At 36.1% G+C, this 19,801-nt stretch overlaps 2 protein-coding genes across 2 annotated transcripts in view; one reads left to right on the forward strand and one right to left on the reverse strand.

Moving 5' to 3' along the window:
* LIMS2 (LIM zinc finger domain containing 2) overlaps positions 1 to 19,801 on the reverse strand; it is a 29,002-nt gene extending 9,201 nt beyond the window's left edge. Inside the window, exons 1-6 of the mRNA XM_083364591.1 lie at positions 18,525 to 19,801; positions 9,928 to 10,087; positions 8,771 to 8,837; positions 7,769 to 7,889; positions 1,478 to 1,627; positions 892 to 1,042 (exon numbers count right to left, since the gene is read on the reverse strand). Coding sequence (XP_083220717.1) covers positions 892 to 1,042; positions 1,478 to 1,627; positions 7,769 to 7,889; positions 8,771 to 8,837; positions 9,928 to 10,087; positions 18,525 to 18,535 — 660 coding nt within the window. The 5' untranslated portion in view covers positions 18,536 to 19,801. The remainder of the gene's footprint in view (positions 1 to 891; positions 1,043 to 1,477; positions 1,628 to 7,768; positions 7,890 to 8,770; positions 8,838 to 9,927; positions 10,088 to 18,524) is intronic.
* On the forward strand, positions 4,408 to 5,424 carry GPR17 (G protein-coupled receptor 17; the record flags this gene model as incomplete). The annotated part of the gene is made up of 1 exon (XM_083364303.1): positions 4,408 to 5,424. The coding sequence occupies one exon, from the start codon at positions 4,408 to 4,410 to the stop codon at positions 5,422 to 5,424; it is 1,017 nt and encodes a 338-aa protein (XP_083220429.1).

Here is a 19,801-nt window from a genome sequence, read left to right on the forward strand (position 1 = left end):
GGACTAGAAACAATGATCTAAGAAAGTACCTCCTTTGAATATATTTCATTTTTATGCTACTGCATACTGATTTCTAAATTATACCAAATAGCTAAGAAGAAATGGGAATTATACAGTATATTCCAGAATCAAACTTTGCAATAAAATACGCTGTGTTTCACTCCAGATTCCTATGTCATCTTTATTATATAGAATTAGTAGTGGAATGTCAAATTTCATACGAAACTAACATTCTCAATAACACTCATATTTGTGCTGAACATGAATTCTAGTGCTTCTAAACATATTCACAATTGCACCTTTTGAGTCATTGTTACCCCAGCAATCCTAGGTAAATATCTGTTGGTTATAAGGTAGGAATATTGTCTTTTCTTTAGACATTTGCTTTTTTATTTAGCAATATTTCTACACTGGATTCTCACAATCACTATCAAGATGAAATACCTTGAAATCAAAACATATCAAAACAGAATACTCATAATATTCTCTTAAAATATTAAAAATATCTTGGATCTATTCATCAAATATGTACCGTACCATAAAATTTGAATTACATCATTTAAAACAGTATATAAAAGTTAATACAATCAGTAACCTATGGTCTTGGAGGGTCACAATTTTCCTGACCTAATATATTAATAAATTTATCTTTTAAAGCAGAAAACAGTTTCATCTATTATTGTTTCATGTATTTTTTTACTATTTATATATTTGGGGCAAGACAGGTTACAAATCTAGCTAAATGCAAAATAAAGATTGATTTCATTTAAAACTGTATTGTGTATGAAGAACAGCGGCAATATCTGTTTATTAAAGCAGGAGAACCCACTGTATCAAAAATGGAAGGGTAATATTGATTTCCAGCAAGCAGCAGATTGGGGAAGTTCTCACCTCAACGTGCCATTGTTTTCCTAGAGCATTGACCACTCGACCCTCAATAGGCCGCCGACAAGCCCCACAGATTGGAATGCCCATCTTATCATGGCACGGCAAGCAATAGAGCTCTCCTTTCAGCTCCCTGGCATCAGCGGTCAATTCCTTCCTATACCAACAACATTAGTAGTTAAAGACTTTGGGACCAATATTTGTCACAGATAGCATGTGCTAATAGTCACTACATAATCTAAAACAGGCTCTACCAAACATGAAAAGGGGAAAAGTTCTTAAATAGAAATATACTCCTTAGACTTCCTTTGCCTCATTATTCATTCTTACACATACTTTGGAAGAACTATTTTTAATATAGACTTTGGTTTATCACTTGTATTTTAGAAATCAGAAATAATCAGAATTACTGAGCCACTGTCCATTAAACCTCAGAAGGGTTTTCTATTGTAAATGTTTATCTAATTAATTTTGTACCTTGGAAACTTTACATCTAGCTTCTTAATAGGCAATTCATGTTCAGAGGAGATTCAGTTCAATAATTTACTATGTAAAAGGAGATTTATAATGACTTAGCACATGGCCAACGTACCCACAGTGGGTGCAGCTGAAATGATCCGGATGATAGGAGTCATTCTTGAACATAAGAGGCTGTTCATCAATTATCAAGTGGCATTTCTGGCAAATATATTTGCCCAAGCCTTTGGCTTTCTCACGATTGTGGCAAGGCCGACAAAGGTGTCTAAAATGCAGTTGGAAAGAGAAATGCTGAGAGACATCATTCAAATAACAGTAATTTGCAAACTAATTTCTTGTTAGACTTCAGAGCTTCTGAATCTTAATGAGAACATTAATTAATAAACCATGTTTGGAACTTGTGTGTTATTGCATGAATTACATCTACACTGAACTGGTTTAGGTAAATGTCAGTATTATTTTCTTCAGCAAATGGAATTTTTGTGCATCTGTTTATGGTTTTTAAAAATTCGGGAAATTTCAAATATACAAGTGCACACAAATGCATTTACATTTAATTTTGCAATTTTCCCTATACAGAACGTGCTCCATTTTGTTCATTCATGGGACTGAATGCACAGATAACATGAAAAGCTAATTGATAAACTATGCAAATATCGATTAGAAAAGAGCTAAGCGACTCAAATTAATGCACAGTCTCCCAGGCTTCCTGAAAGATCCAAGCAAGGTCATTTGGCCTCTAGGTCCTTATTAATAGAAAGGAGCTAATAATAAATCTCAGTTCCATGAGGCCACTGTGAATCTTGTGTTCCTTACAATCCCCCAATAGAAAGCCCAGTCATCATAAGTGGAAAGGAATGTTATTAGCACACTTGCTTCACAAGTCTCCTCTGCTCTTCCTCCCCAAAGCCGAAGATACTAAGACAAGAGCTACAGTTCACAGAAAGAAAGCAGACAGCGTCCCTTTATAAATGGGAGTATGCAGCTGTGTTGCTCTCAGGATAAAGGCATCAATTTTATTCCTCTCTGTGGAATGAAGTCTAATTATACAGGGCAAGACATAGAGACCCTACTGCAAGTGTCCTAAGAAGAATACCCTCCCATTTTACTGAATAAGGGGCCTTCAGCCCTTTCCACTGATAAACCATTAGCAGCCCAGCTCATTTGGAAGCCCTGTCTACTATCCTATAGATCCTTGTCCAGTGCAAAGCAAAGGGAGGTCCTAGAATCACAAAGCCGTTACTATGGTAGCCGTCCTTCTCGCTCGCATTCCCACCATTATAGAATTATCCCTTTCTGAAATGTCCTGTTGTGTCTGTAGCACTAGATTTCCCCTCCCCTTCTGCCATACTCTCCAAGACCTCTAAGGCAGCCAGAAGACTCCAAAGGCACAGTGTAAAAGGCAGAGGTCCAAAGAGAGAGGCTTTAATGAGCAGGGAAAACATTGGAATATTCATAAATACAATAACAATTAGTAACTCCCTCTGCCAACAGCTTAGCTGGAATTAAGACAGTCTTTCACAGGCATGTTATCTCCCCCCTCTTCTGTGAGCAAGATGATAAAGGACAATCACACCTAGCAGAAGTCTATATAGTGCAGCTCCCTTTTCACTGAATTTCCTAAAGTCAACCTCTGATGGAACTTTTTACAGCTGTGTTCTATTTTCTAAATTTGCTGGTGTCATAAAGAGCTCAAAGATTTTCATCACAACTTGATCAGACTGCAAGCAAACTGCAAGAGGTAAGAGCTTTGGTATCAGGGTCAACATTTATTAGCCTAGAAAATACAGCATCTCCTAACTTGTATTGGTGTTTCCAAATGAACAGTTTCTATTATTTCTGTTCAAGAATTGTTGCCTGTAATGTTAAGAACACAGTTGGGTGTTCTACTTAATATTACTAGATTATAGTATATAGTATAATGTATACATAATAGGTGGAAGATTGTTGATTAAATATTACATTTATAAATGAATTACCACTGTTACAACAAATTGATATAAGTTTATTTTTAATGTTCATAATACTCATAAAAGTATAACTTTACATGAAGAATGAAAAGCTTTGCTGTTCTAAGAAAATAGAAGTAGCTGTGATTTCTAATGTTATTTTTTAAGACAAATAGTTATGATTCCCTTAATAAACTAGAGAATTGAATACAAACAAAAGACAATCTGCTGCATGCCTAGCACTTGGGAATGTTTGTTAAGCTTCATTAAGATATAAAGTACTATTTATCTTTTTGCTGTAGAGGAAATCCTTTATTTTATATATTTTTAAGTATCTAGAATACTTTGTGGTCAAGTTGCAGAATTAATACTTGCCATTAGTATAAAGTGTTTATGTTCCAAAAATATTAGAATTATATTCAAATAATGCTGAATTTTTCATTTATATTATTTCTATGCTTTTCATTATATCTAAAAACTTGAATGAGATTAACCATAGGGAACAGAAGCTTTTCCAGTATTTATATCGCTTTTATTTACAAAGATCTGTCTACAAAGCACTTTGAATCAAGCAAATGGTGCATGCAATGCACAGTATATACCACTTCTGTGGAACTGCAATTGAATGTGTATACACACACACACACACACACACACACACACACACACACACACACACAAACACACACACACAATATAATGTTGCATGTTATGTATAGGGATAATTAAGAGTTGAATTGAAATATGGCTAACTGAAAAATTTAAAAGTAGAAAACCCTCTCCCAGAATTGTACCTAATTTGCATGCATAGTTTATAAAAAGAATAGCCAGGATTCATATGCCCATATATAATATTTTTGTTTATGCATCTAATTCTAGAGGATCTGCTGATTATCTGGAGGTGGCTTTTTCAAAAGTCTGGCAATGGGGTTATCAGACAAAACCTAATCAACATCCAATAGCAAGGAAAACAAACAGCATTTTTTGCTAGTTCATATAACAAATAATAAAACACAGATTTCTTGGCACTGTAATATTTTCATCCATGTTTATTTATTTGGTATTTCAGGTTCAGATTGAAGACCAGTTGTGAGGAATGAACAGCCAAGCAGACTCTTCAGGCCTGTTATTCAACATTTCCCTGTCAAATTCAGAGCAATGTGGCAAAGAGAGTCACATGGAAAACATCCTTTTTGCTATTTTCTACCTTCTCGATTTCATCCTAGCCTTTCTGGGCAATGTTTTGGCACTCTGGCTCTTCATTCGGGACCAAAAATCAGATACCCCTGCCAACGTTTTCCTGATGCATCTTGCTGTAGCCGATCTGTCTTTTGTGCTCATTTTGCCAACTCGGTTGGTCTACCACTTTTCAGGCAATCACTGGCCATTTGGAGAGCTCCCTTGCCGACTCACAGGGTTTCTTTTCTACCTCAACATGTATGCAAGCATCTACTTCCTCATGTGCATCAGCATAGATCGCTTCTTAGCTATCGTGCATCCTGTGAAGTCCCTCAAACTCCGCAGGTCACTTTATGCTCATTTGACCTGTGCCTTCCTGTGGGCTATAGTTGCCGTGGCCATGGCACCTCTTTTGATCAGTGTGCAGACAGTTGAGATGAATAATACCACCATCTGCCTCCAACTTTACAGAGAGAAAGCATCACGCCATGCTCTTGTATCACTGGCTGTTGCATTCACTTTTCCATTTTTTACTACAGTAACTTGCTATTTACTGATCATACGAAGCCTGAAGAAGGGGCACCGCATTGAAAATCATCTGAAGGAAAAAGCCATCAAAATGATAATCATGGTTCTTATGATCTTCTTGGTCTGCTTTGTGCCCTATCATGTCAACCGCTATATTTATATCCTCAATTACGATGGTGTGAAAACTACTTGTGCAACGCAGAGGATCCTGGCACTTGGCAATCGCATTACTTCATGCCTCACCAGCTTAAATGGTGCCCTAGATCCGATCATGTATTTTTTTGTTGCTGAAAAGTTTCAAGAGGCCTTGTGTGATTTGTTTTGCAGCAAAAGAGTTGCAAGGTTACCTTCAAGTTATGACGGGAAAACAAACGACAGCTCTTTAAGTGCTAAATCTGAACTGTAAATACCCCCCAACAAAGTACTTCCTTAACAAAAGTTTGCTGCCCAGCAAGATTTGATCTCCTAGAAAGCAGAACAGCTTTTCTACAAAAACACAAGATCTAATACTTAATTGTTAAGGAAACAAAGCATATACAACAATCCTAACTGGAAAGGGTGACTGAGGTGGTAAATGGTGCTATTTCCAAAGCCCTCTATCCCAGGATGGATAGTATCTCCCTTTTTTTGCCTTCTACCTAGCATTTTTAAGGGGTTTGGGGATGGGTGGGTGAGGAGAATTACAAAGATAAGAGTTACAGATACTATCAGGAAACACAGTTCTTTTGATTTCCTGGAATACTCTTTTGAGTGTTACTGTCAGTGGAAATATCACCAATAGATTTTTCATAAGCATAATCTGGTTCTACAGAAAACTAAAAGGCAGCTTTACCTTATCATCATTTCAGGAATCAGATCAGGTTGTGTGAAATTATGAATCTTGTGATAATTTTTGCATAGCAAATAGTAGAAAGTAATAATTCCGTTAGGATATAGATTGAAATTTCAGTGAACAAAAGTTTAGTAACTTCACCAGAAATAGATGATGAAAGAATTGACCTTTTAATATATTCAAATAGTGAATAGAGAAGTTTTAGTAATATTCAGGAGCTGTCCAAATCCTATTTTGTGCAGTCTACAATATAACAAGGCAGGCAGGAATTCACCCCAAAGTTGTTTAATATTTAGCACTTAGCAATAGCACTTAGGCTTATATACCACTTCACTGTGCTTTACAGCCCTCTCTGAGTGGTTTACAGAGACAGCATATTGCCCCCAACAATCTGGGTCCTCATTTTACCAATCTCGGAAGGACGGAAGGCTGAGTCAACCTTGAGCCGGTCAGAATCGAATTGCTGAACTGCTGGCAGTCGGCAGTCAGCAGTAGCCTGTAGTAATGCATTCTAACCATTGTACCACATGGCTCTTTACATCTACAATGCAAACTTTTGAGAGGTTTACGAATATGGGGTTTAGTTTTAAGCAAACTTTATAATTCTCCCACCATAGCTGCAGAAGAATACAAAAGCTGCAGATTCTTTTTGTTATACCTCAAGATGAATAAATTACAAACATCATATTTGAACAAAATGCTCCTTTTAATTATAGCTTTGGCCGTAGATACCATTTTCAATAGCAGCGAATGCACAAAACACATTTTATGTGCAGATTCTTATAAGAATGAATACGGTTAATGAATTTTTAGACAGCTTGCTACAAATTATTAACTTAATTCAGTTTAATAATTTAAGATGTAAGTCTAGCTGGGTACTTAGCCCTACTTAAAGTAGACTGCATTTACCATAGTGTCTTAGAACAATGATTGTCTGAAGCTGGAGCAACTGTGCTTGTACAGCTATCTGTTTTACTTTGCCAATATAACTTTACTGCAATTCTATCACAAATGGGTGCTACCATGTTTATTATCTTTCTACATTTCAGATTCTAGTCAACTTTATACTGTGCAACTTATAAGTTTTGATGTTTTCCATTATGTTTAGAACACACGCACATACAAGCTAAATGTTTAGCTAAAACAATGTAGAATCCTCCCATTTGCCTTTTAGCAGTTCAATTCTAACTGTTTTCTAAATTGAAGTATGCTGTGGTCACAAATGCATAATATCTACTACAGGAAAAGCACAAGGACTGTCGTTAATTTTTCTAAAAATTCTTTTTAATTTAAAAATTGTAAATTTTCTTAGCCAATATAATAGAACAAATATAAAACATAAAGACAGATTCAGAGAATTTACAAACAAATAAAACATTTAATTTTCAATAATTATTTTCATTAAGGAAAATAATATAAATGCTAAGAATAGGTTAGAAAACTGAAAGTTGCTGCACGTATTTTGAGGCTATTCTATTTTGTTGTTTTTTTTCCAAATAATTTTTCCATTGATTGTTTTTTACTTTTACATTCTTTATAGTCTCGTTTGTACTTAAAATGTATATTTAAAAACTACATAACTGGAAATACATTCAAAAGGAGAATAAAGCAATTTTGTTTATATTGGTACAAAATTCTGTCTATCCAACAACATTGTTGCTAAGTATTATCCATCTTAACATAACTGTATTTATACAGACACTTAGCTACTTCCTAGCATTTTGCCTAAAAGAATTACCATTTTGAAAATGGCTGCCAACACATTCGTTCTCCAGACTTTTTGGAGACATACCTTCCTTTCCATAACATATCACTAGTTTATATAATGCATTCAACTTCATATTTACCTTCTGTGCCTATCTCATCAACTGCTAACATTTAACATATAAAATACAGACATAGTTCTATCTATTCTTACCTGCCAGCGTTCTTCACAAAACCCAAATCAGCAAGAACCACATCACAGAGTTCACAACAAAAGCATTCAGGATGCCAATTATTGTTCATTGCTTTGATGACTCGGCCAATGATGAATTCACCTTGAAACAGAAATACCACACTTCATAAACTTATTTCAATTCAGAAGACTCCTTAGTATTCCATAGTAGTAGTTAGGTAGCAAAACTTTTTGAAAGCATTTTGTAGTTTGCTATATTACAGTAAAAGGGACGCGGTGGCTCAGTGGGTTAGGACGCTGAGCTTGTCGATCAGAAGGTCGGCAGTTTGGCAGGTTGAATCCCGAGTGCCGCGCAACAGAGTGAGCACCTGTTACTCGTCCCAGCTTCTGCCCACCTAGCAGTTCGAAAGCACGTAAAAATGCAAGTAGAAAAATAGGGATCACTACGGTGGGAAGGTAACAGCGTTCCGTGCGCCTCTGGCGTCTAGTCATGCCGGCCACATGACCACGGAGATGTCCTTGGACAAGCGCTGGCTCTTCGGCTTTGAAACGGAGATGAGCACCGGCCCCTAGAGTCAGAAACAACTAGCACGCATGTGTGGGGGAACCTTTACCTTTACCTTTATATTACAGTAATGAGAAACCTAAGAGTAAAACTAACTTGCTCAAGGCCACTGAGACAAATCCAGGTTTGTTAGATACAGAACTAATATCTATTTCACTGAACCACAAAGACTGCCCTATAAAGGTCTGAATGTCAGGATTTTCTTTAAAAAATGTATAATTTTCCATGTATGACTTTTGTTCTTACCTATGACCAGTGAAGTTATAAAAAAATTACAATACTTTCTTCTTAATTTGCTCTCTACTGCCTCCCCTTAATAAGTTAATGGTTATAGAATACCCAGAACCCTTAATAGGTTAATGGTTATAGAACACCCAGGATCTCATAATTAGATGGTTTACAACTAGTATTAATAAACAGACAAAATTAGATTTGAATCGTTTATGCAGAAAACTTACCACATTCCCCACAGCATGGTGCAAATAGCATCTGGAAGTCATGCTCACAATATTTTCTCCCTTCAAACTGAAAGATATATGCAAGAAAACATATCTTTATAAAACATTCACCATACAAACAACTATAGAAAGTATGAACACAAAGCAATAGAATTCTCTCATTAATATCTGGGGGATCTTGCATTATTGATTCTTACTTTTGGGAAGTTCATTCCAAAACATTAACCCACCTTCAAATCACAATAGCATTTTCGTGCATTTATTATAATTGTAACATTCATTAGATATTTTGTAACAGTGCTCTTATCTCACTTCAATAGCTATACCCTCTGATTTTAAATATGCCTTTCTTTACTGACTATAAAGAGATTTACTTTTAATGTACAAAAGATAATATCCCATGATCTTCTGATATTGTTTGGCACTGCATTTCTATTAAATCAAATCAATTAAAAAAATAAAAGGAGGCACAACTGGACCTGTAATATTTTTCTTTTAAGAAAAAGTGTTTGTTTTCCCTTCCTTCTGTTTCACTATCATGGCTTCTAATTTTAACTGACTACAGTGTACTGGTATGTTTAAAGCTGGATAAACTATGGTTAATCTTAACTATGGATAACTGAAACATGTATACTTTCATGCTTGGTTTATGACATTGGTTTATACACATCCCAGGAAAAAAAAATCATTTTCTAAATGTTTGGATTTGTAATCTTCAATTAATGCTCACAGAAATGAAAGCTTCCAATATTACCTTTGCAGCTATACTAGAGGATGTGAAAGGAATACAGGCTTTCAAGCTAGTACACGTAGCTCTAAACTATAATTTTAGCATAGACTTAAATCATGCTGACTAGAATTTCTTTGAATTCTAACTCCAACATTTGTCCAAGATTCTAAGCTGAAGAAATCTGGCTAACATTGTACCTGAACTGGTGACTGCTGAACTCTTCTTGCTACTTGTCTAAGAAAGTGAGAGCCTGTTGAAAGTTGGATGATATTAAAAATTACATAGGGGACAAAAGGGAAATGGAACACGGAGATTAAAACTCAGACAACTGTATACTCCATAGAAAATAATTGAGTTAGGCTTCTCAGTCTGGAAGGGGGAAAAAACTAAGTAGCTTTCCAAACTATTAAAAGTGTAATAATCTCACATCATAAAAGAGGCCATCTGGAAACTGGCGAAAGCACTGAGCACAGACAAAGCAGTTTTCATGATACAGTTCTCCATTGCTGTTGACAATTCGTTCAGTGGGATCAAAACGAGCTCGACAGCGTTCACATACAGCATTCGCGAGGGCATCCGACATATTACTGAGAAGCAAAAGAGAAAAATAAAAAATACCTCTTCTAAATAAAAAGTGTAGCCACTAAATTCAGTTACATTAATAAAAAAATAACACTCAATTTTTATACCTTTATTTATATTCAAGCACAGTTGAGGTGTCAATTATAAACATGATCAGAAGGGAAATATTTAATGGTCCTATATAAAGTAGAGTAGAGCAGAGCAGAGCAGAATATTTTATATGCTTAAGACATTTAAGCATATAAGACATTTTCACAAATTTTTGATGTCTGGCAAAAAACATATCCTACATTTAATGTTCTGTTAGAATTCTCTCACAGGAATGATATTGTTGGGCTAAATAAGAGGAAGGAGCATCTTTTTGATTCTGAGTGAAAAATAGGATATAAGCTAATAAATAAATAAACATCGCTAGAATATTGTCATCTCCATTTTTCGCAAAACTAAGTATAATCATTATCTTTCCTATACATTATAAATCAGGCTATCTACAATTAATGCACTGGGTTAGTTATTCAGCTCTAATGCTATTTTCTCTATAAAATTACTAATACATAATTACAAAATTACTAATACTAATAATAGACTAATACAGCTACCTCTTCCATTACTGGTTTTCTTTGTGCATGTATGCAGAATAATGTTTTATTTTTTTTGAATTTTTATACATGTCTCAGTTTTTATACAGTATTGTTTGTGAAAGTGAGACTACTTGTTAACTTTTCTACATGATTTCTGAATTTATTTTTTACCCTCCCTTTTTTATTTTTATAAATAATTTGTGAATTCATGAACTATTTTTCCCCAAATTAATGAATTAAAAATAATGGATCAGAGAGCCATTGGAATAAAATATGGTATATTGGAAATATTATGGATATATTCTACATATCCATAATATATCTCTATGCTTTCAACTTTTATGCTAACTGTTCAAAGCAAGAACTGCCAAAATATCAGAAGAGTGTTAATAAATAAAAATGAGAGATTGTCATGACACAAATGTCATTTCCATATGAGTACTATGTGAAAAACTAAGTGCTAATGGATTACAAGAAACAGAAGTTTAAATTTTTATGAGGGAAAACATGATCTGCATCTTGTCAGAGCCATAATTATGCCTCATGTTACTTTTGACCTTACAAGCATTTCTAGATTTTCTCATCCATCCCACATAGCCACCTACTTGCAAAAGGCTAAAAATGTCAAATAGTTAAAGATTTCTTATATTAGAACAGCAGCAAGCTTTCATAACTGACATTAGGAATTAAAGATAGGAGTTAAACATTTTCCAACAAAATGGATACCCACACAACTTTATCAAAAAGTATCTAATCACAGAACCTGCTACACTCGCATATATCAAAAACATCTCAGAAACAATAAGCCAGGGGTGTCACGTGATGCGTCATGATGTATCACGACTTTTTTTCCATTGCCGGCAATGGGGTGGGCACAGTTTCGGCATGACGCATCTGGCCCACGAGCTGGCAGTTTGACACCCCTGTCTTAAGCAAACCAAAATGACCCAGTAACCCAAGAATAAAAAACATGAGTCATCTACAACATAAAATGCAAGGACAAGCTGGAAAAAAACTAGCAGAGCACATCCACAAATTAACTTTTAGAAGACATGATCAAAACCCCCTTAATTTCACAACATATGGACTCAGTCATAACTTCAACTGGAAAACTATTAGCATCTTAGACTAAGTCAAAATGCTAGGGCAATTCAGAATTCAGCTTGGCATTCAGATAAATCAACCATCAATAGACACATAGAGATAAACCACATTTACACACCTTTCAAAAGAGACAAAAATAGTAAGTGAGAAAGAAAAAGACTAGAACCTGTTTATTGACTCATTAGTCCAGCAGTCAACATTCATATAAGCAGGGATCAGTACCAGACAAATAATCAGGAAAATCAGGAAAAACAATATTCTAGTCAAAGAGTATACTACATCACCATCAAAACTGACAGGGCAACCTATGGGATACAAACAGGCAGCAAACCATACATTGATATTACCTAATTGGGTAATTAAATGTCTACAAGCAAATAGCCAAGTTCAGAGAGTACCAAGAACTCCACAAATCAACCAGGCCATAGATATTCTCTTCTATTGAAGTTAAAGACAGCTATCCAACTAACTCTATAAAAATGAAAATGCCAGTTAATTAATAGATACTGCTGAGTGTTCTATTTCTAAAGTATCTTGGAATATGGATAAATACATAATAAAAATTAATTAATTCTAAGTGCAGAATATGACCACCATAAACCTTAAGATCTTAAATAATACTAACATGTAAAATATTAAAACAGATGTAATATATCAAACATTCATTAAAAAAATGAGCAATCCTTGCAAATTCTATTCCTTTCATTTATCCATTGGAAAAAATATCTAAATATAAATTCTTCATACGTAGATACATTAAGGTCTTAGTAATTTGATTCTACTTGCAGTTTTTGCAGCAAATGTAGAGACTGTCCAATTTCTTGAGTTTAAAAAACAAACCCAGTGTTTCTGCACTACAAACCTGACTGCCTTATAGTATATTCCAGGCTACAAGTAATATATGGCAGAAAGTAGGTTTTTCAGCCAGCTTGATCTGCAATATATACCTTTAATCTATACAGACAAGGTCAAAGGCCAGAAAATGAGGACCTCTGAAAACTGCAATATAGCTGTTTCATATCACTTCGCAGAATATCAGCCCAATTAGCATTTTTCAGCCAAAGGACTACACAACAGTAGCAGATGTGTGAAAAGCAACCAGGCCAACTGTTTAGTTAGAGCACGGGTCAAACTCGCGATGTCATGTGACATGTTGTGACATATCGTGACTTTTTCCTCATTGCCAGCAATGGGATAGGTGCAGGTTTGGCATGACACATCCAGCCCATGGGCCAGCAGTTTGACACCCCTGAGTTAGAGGGATGCTTTGGAGAAACTCTGTGTGGGAGAAATGGAGTACTAGAGATTCATTGCTTTCTTCCCAATCCTTCAAGCTGGAGGAAGTACTGATTGGCTCAGACCTTTCAGCAACTGTAGTGAGGACAATCACAGATCATCTCAGAGATGATTCCAGGGTCTGGGTAAGATGATTTCACGGTCACTGAAAGAATGAAAATCACTATGTAAAAGAACTCTAACTTACCTTGAATGTAACTAGGTTAGGAGAACCTAGTCGTGACCCTTTGAGAATTGGGATAATCTCACAATAGTTTCTTATCATTTACATCTTAACTTGAGCTTTCCTTGAGGCTGCCTTGAAGATGATTGATAGGCTGCAACTGGTTCAGAATTCAGCAAGCTGATCTTTGATGGGAGGAAGTAGGTTTGTTTATGCTATACATATGGCCAAATTGTTACCATGCCAAGGAGTCAATGACCAGAAACCAAGAAGCCAATGCCCTTCTACAGGTACTTAGTAAGCATAGGGTTTTTTTATTCTTGTGTAATGAGATGGATCAGGCAACATTTTATTTCCATAAAGTTATAATGATATAACATTTTGTTACATGAGCTCCTTTTAGGGATATTCTATGTCCGTGGTGGCGAACCTATGGCATCTGTGTCACAGGTGGCATGCAGAGCCCTCTCTGTGGGCACAAGTGCCGTCGCCCCAGTCCTAGGCCTTCAGCTGGGTTTTATAAAACCTTTTCGCTTTACGCCTCCACCACCGTGTGCAAAAAAAAAGAGCTTCAATCAATCAATCAATTTCAACTTCTCGCAGGAAAAAAAAAGATCTCGCAAAGTTGGAATTGATTGATTGAACTTCTTAGTCCCACCCAGTCTGCAGTTACCACCGCAGCCACACCCACCCAATGGACCACGCCCACCCGGCACCCAACAATACATAAGTGGGTTTTGGGTTGCACCATTAAAATATTAATATTTTAATCAGCATATTACACTTTTGTGCAGTAAACTGCTACTTGGCCAATGGTTATAAATGCCTCACTATGCATCAAATTATCTATTAAGGAGAAATGAAACATGTTTGTCTGAACTATGCATAAAGAATAATATATTTTTTAAAAACTAGAGAATTTAGTCACTGCAACTAAAGAATTTCTAAAGATCATCAAATTTTTATAAGGGAGCTTTTCATATGTTTTAAAGACAGAAAATATGGAAATTTTGCCCTGCTTTAATGGATTAAAATTCCTGTTTCTTTGCAGTATGATCATGCATACTGAACACAAAAGTTAAACCAAGTATTAATATTGTAAACTTATTTTGGAAAGGAAAAATATAAATTGATTCTTGTTGCTAAGTAAGCTAAGATATCTTTTAAGTCTATTTATACAGTGCTAATTACACTAACCTATTTTAACTTCAAGTGATGGTTTCCATAGCAGGTTTCCTGTTTTTATACAGAACTGATGTTATCAGAGCCAAAGCAGCACTTCCTTCAAGCGGGGGGGGGGGGGGAGAGGGAGGGAATCCAAAGCTATTTTTCCTTACTTTCCACTTCAAAGTATGTCAGAGCAAACATTCTAAGTACATCAGCAACTGTTAATCTGAGCAGGTATCCAAATAACCTACCCCAATATCCCAGTTGCCCTCTCTTTCTCATCATTCAAAAGTGACACTGTGCCACTCAGGCGCTCTTGTCGGCGTTGATAGAGTTTGGAAGATGTTAGTCCCCGAAGTCTCACACCAGCCATGGTGGTTCTTACCGCTGGGAAGAAAACTGCATGAGGATAACCGAATAGCAACTCTGAAGTACAAACTCAGAAGGTTCAGGAAATGGGTTTCTTCCAGAAAAAGTTTTCTTCTTGTATTTGCTAATTAAAAGAAGTGACGTCCATTCTTCTCATACATTACTTTCTCTCAAGAACTATACAGATTCTTTGCCTGCTTTCCTTCTTTCTTCAATCCAACCCAATAATAATGTTATGAATTCAAAATTACCTTTGTTCAGAAAATTTAAAACACCGTATTTCAAAATGTGATTCCCCTTAATTCCCTCATTAAAAATCACAGAAATGTGATAATTACTATTAATTTAATAAATTATAAATAAAAAAATTGAGTAGCCATCTCAGAAAAGATAGCTAAGAGATTTTAATAGTAGATATTTCATTAGTAAATAACAATGATACTAACAAAAACATATCCTTTAGTTTTGTCCCTCCTTAACTAATTTTGCATTATTTATGCTCTATCTAGTTTTTTATGTCACTTGAGCAAAAAGTGCTAAAAAGAAGCGGAGTGGCTTTGATACTCACTCCAAAAAGCATATTCTACTAAAATACAAAGAAGCATGGTAAATAAACATATTTTACATTCCTAAATCCTCCCCACCCCCAGTACATAACTTCAGACTCAGAAGGTTACTGACTCAAGCTATTGCTTTCTTTACACCCACTTTCTGAAAAAGTATCATATTACACAAATTGGAGTCATAACTCTGAAGTTTAAACTGTTTTGGTAATCCAATACGCAAGCACACAAAAAGTTATTTTAACAACCTTCAAAAATATAACTATTGAATTTATTTAGACTATTGGTAGCAGTATTACTTTATCTTTTAGATCATTCCTAAAGGTTCAGGAGAAGCCTGAAAAATTCTCCTATTTCTGGACTAATTATTTTCACAGAACTAGAAGTGAAAAATCTTGGGTATGCTATGAGTGCTCATTATCTAATTTGCTATTATCATACATAGTCCTGATAACATGCCTTGTCAGAGGGTCTTTATCTCTTAAATCTCATCAGTCATTTATTAAATGATCAAGATTCATCCAAGTAGGGAAAATTTCAAGTTCCCCCCAATACTTGATTCTATTATATTTATTATCTAAGGTAAGCTTTGTGGACTTGTAATGACTCATCTATGCTACTTCTCTAATAGTCTGCCCTACTGTCAAAATCCATTAATTGGGGGTTCACAAATGTTTTGGCGGCTGTAGTTTCAAAAGATGTGATAATTTATATCAGAACAAAAGCAGAAATACTATATCAGTAACAATAAAAAATTTATAATAATAGGCATTTATTTATTAATTTGCTTGCAGCAGTTAAAGACACTGAGCTTGTCAGCTGGAAAGACATTGAACTTGTCAGTTGCAAAGCTGATAGCCCAGGTTCAAGACCCAAGACCCCTGCAATGGGATGAACTCCCATTACTTGCCCCAGTTTCTGCCCACCTAGCAGTTTGAAAGCATGCAAATGTGAGTAGATAACATGAAGTAGGTACCACTTCAATGGGAAGGTAACAACGTTCCGGGCGCCTGAGTATATAGTCATGCTGGTCACATGACAACGGAAATGTCTTCGGATGATGTTGGCTCCCTCAGCTAAGAGACGGAGATGAATTTAAGAATCTTTAGACCGAGATAGAAACGACTGGACAGGGGAAACCTTTACCTTTCCTTTTTTTGCTTGTAAGTATTTATGCATTTTCATGAACTATTTATACCAAATAGTTCATGAACGCTTGTACTATATAATTAATGTTTTTAATCATGTAAGACATGTTCAGAATAACCTGAATGCTATAATTTGTACTCTCAAAAAACAAAAAATAGGCTGTGAGTCCGCCACTGAATTAATAGAGCCCCATCATTTCAGTCTCTAATGATTTCTTCTTGCTATTCCTCATTGTTTATATTTTTTTGACAAGATTGATGTACTTGTGCAAAACAAAACAAAACAAAAATGCAGACTTTTTTCCAATGACAATAATAAATAACAGAATTGTAAGCAAAGAATATAATAATAAGAGTTAATACAGTATAGTTGCCTTCAGAAAACGCCAAATGTCAGGTGATGGCACACAAACAGTAGATTTCCTCAGTATGCATGTCTTATCTCAAACAAAAGGAAGGAAGCTCATCTTAACAGAAGCACAAGAGATTCTCCCAGCTGCCCACTTGAAAAGTGAGAGAGTTTAGGCTTCAATATTTGTAAGAGAAACAAGGTATCAAGAATTAAAAAGAGTGCTGCAGACCATTTGATAAAAAGAAAATGATCTCTAAAAGATTGGGAGGGGGATTCATAAAACAAGTAAGGAGAGTTTGACTTCAAATACGGGGTCTTCAAGCAGCAGCCCATTCTAAGGAATAGTAAAATAGAAATATTGCATACAATTATTTTTTATTTAACCTATATTTATGTTCTCAGTAACTGCTCTCCAAATTGTCTTTTTATGCAATTTGGAAACTCTTTACAGAAGAGTTGCTCCAAATAAAGGCAGACTAAAATCAGACCAAAATCTGCCCAGAATCAGATTTTTGCTGAGAAATTCTTTTAACAATCTATTTGAATAATTCCGCATTTTTGTTAGTTTTGCCATTAAATGCTTTGCTTGTTCTAACATACATTTGCACAGCATTTACTCTCCCCAATAGACAGACATGTATTTTATTGTTTAAAATTATTTTATATTTAGTAAATTAAACTATAGTACAAATTTACAATAACGTACAATCAATTCAATATCTGGTGAAAAACATCTACAATTTTAATGGTCCAGAGAGGCAAATAATAACATCTAAGATTTAACAGGTTTCTAAAGAGTCAAACAACAGGATAAAAGCTTTCACCCATCCTATGTAAAGTGCCTGTTTGATATATTTCACTATTCTATAATAGCAGGGCTTTTTTTCTCATAAAATGCTCAGAACGGAGTTCCGGCACCTTTTTTGGATGGAACCTTGTAGGGTAGGCAAGGCAGGTTGTATGACGTGTGAGTTCCGGCACCTTTTTCTTTTACAAAAAAAGCACTGTATAATAGTTTTTTAGCTAGTAAGACATGCAGAAAGATTGTTTAAGAGAAAACCAGCCCATGTAGCAAGTGTATTTTACATGTGACTTGTTTGATCACAAGGATTATAGCAGCAGAATATTGCCTTTTTTCAGGAAGTTTTTTTTATTTTCCAGACTAGGATTGAAAAACTGGATTTCCCTATGGTCTCCCATCTAAGTACATATCAGGATTGATGTCCGCTTTCCTTCTTTGCCATCAGCCAAAGACAGGAGCTGCCATCTGCTGTTGACAACAAGCATTTGGTTTTCAATATCTGCAAGGCCTCTCAAAGCAAAATGATCGCATCACATATAAGAGAAATGAGCGGTTTCAGCCAGAAGAGGGAAAGTTCATCGCCTTAATAAATATGTTGTAGTTTAAAGGTTAACGGGCAAATAAGTTTTCTCTTCAGCTGGCAGTTATGTTTCATACCCCTCCCCCCCCCACCAAAGATCGCGATTTCAACACCCGACAATTCCTTTTTAAGTCCCGCGGAAGGGCGAGTCCGGACAGCTACTGAGCCCCCGGGGGTAGCGGCCGCGAAGCGCGAGCGGTCCCGTGGAAGAAGGAGCCGAGGCCGTTTCGGCGTTTAGTCACCGTCCGCCCTGGCAAGTGAAGCCCAACCGAGCTTCCAGGCGACTGCGGTGGATCTCGCTGTGTTTCTCTTCCTACCTGCCCGTCATGGCGGCCGTGAGTCCAAAGCGCTCTTGGCCAGCGAGCTTCGGTGTGAGGGTCGTGGGGAGAGCGACGAAGAGCGCGCTAGAGCACCCTGATCCCGAATGCAGTCGCCCCGCAGGCCGCCTGGTCTTGTCCTCCGCCCGGTGCTGGCTGCCGTGGTGGGCCGCCCCTCTAGGTCAGGACAGGCGGCCTGATCTTCCTCCCGCCCCTCGGCCCAGCACATATTTTTCCTAGAAAGGGAATGAAATAATAAATAATGAAATCGCGAGGGCGGCGGTCCTGAGCGGTGGGACTTCATAGTGCCGGGCGGTGAAAAGCAAACCGCAGCGACAGCGCGGCTATGGCTTGCTTGCGCTATAGGGTTGGGTTCAACTCCAGAGATACACTTAATAGCTTGTAGGATTAGAGCGACCAATAGGTCCTGTTAAATCCACGGTACGAGTCTCATTCTGTGCCTCTGGCCATTGTATCTCTCCATCTTTTTAGGAATATTCTTAATATCCCAGAGCTGTTATGTTTTTAGTTCAGTGGTTCTCATTTAATTTCTTATGTCCCAACAACTACTATTACAGAATACACTTATTTATTAAATTTGTTTGCAGTCGCATGTTGCTCTAGGCAGCTTACAACATTAAAAGCAATAAAACCATAAGGATATACATCTATAAGCACACTAAAAATACAGGTTACGACTAAAAGGTGGGGAGACAGCACAGAATGTACAGGGGAAGGGGGATGTGCTATTAGTCCATTAACCATCTTCAGTGATACTCCCCCAATAGAGTCAATCTTGGTCATATCAAGGTAAAACAAAGAAAAGATTTATGCATGCATTCTATTTTGTCAGAATACGACAAAATTTTAAGGAGATAAAGTTAGTGCAGTAATATTCACAATAGTTATTAAATTATTAATTCAAGTATTAATACAATAATTAATTTAATTATGAAATTTAAATCACAAAAATAATTTTCATTACAAGTAAAGGTGTAATGAATGTATGTCTAGCACATGGGATTGAGGGATCCTACAAATGTTGATCTGTTTTTCAAGAATGAGTGTGGGGAATTTGAGAACATGAGGTAGAACATTGCGGTAATACATGGATTGGTATATATCTATAATAAATATATAATGAAGCTAGACATCTGGAACTGGTGTATGTTGTAAATGACCCTGGGATCGACCAAAACAGATCAGGTGTGTTTATTGTTGCAGTTACAGTATAATATCTAAGAGTCACTGCAATAATAACCCAACCTTATTCTACT

Source organism: Vipera ursinii (genome assembly GCF_947247035.1).
Source record: "Vipera ursinii genome assembly, chromosome: 5".
Taxonomy (NCBI): Eukaryota; Metazoa; Chordata; class Lepidosauria; order Squamata; family Viperidae; genus Vipera; species Vipera ursinii.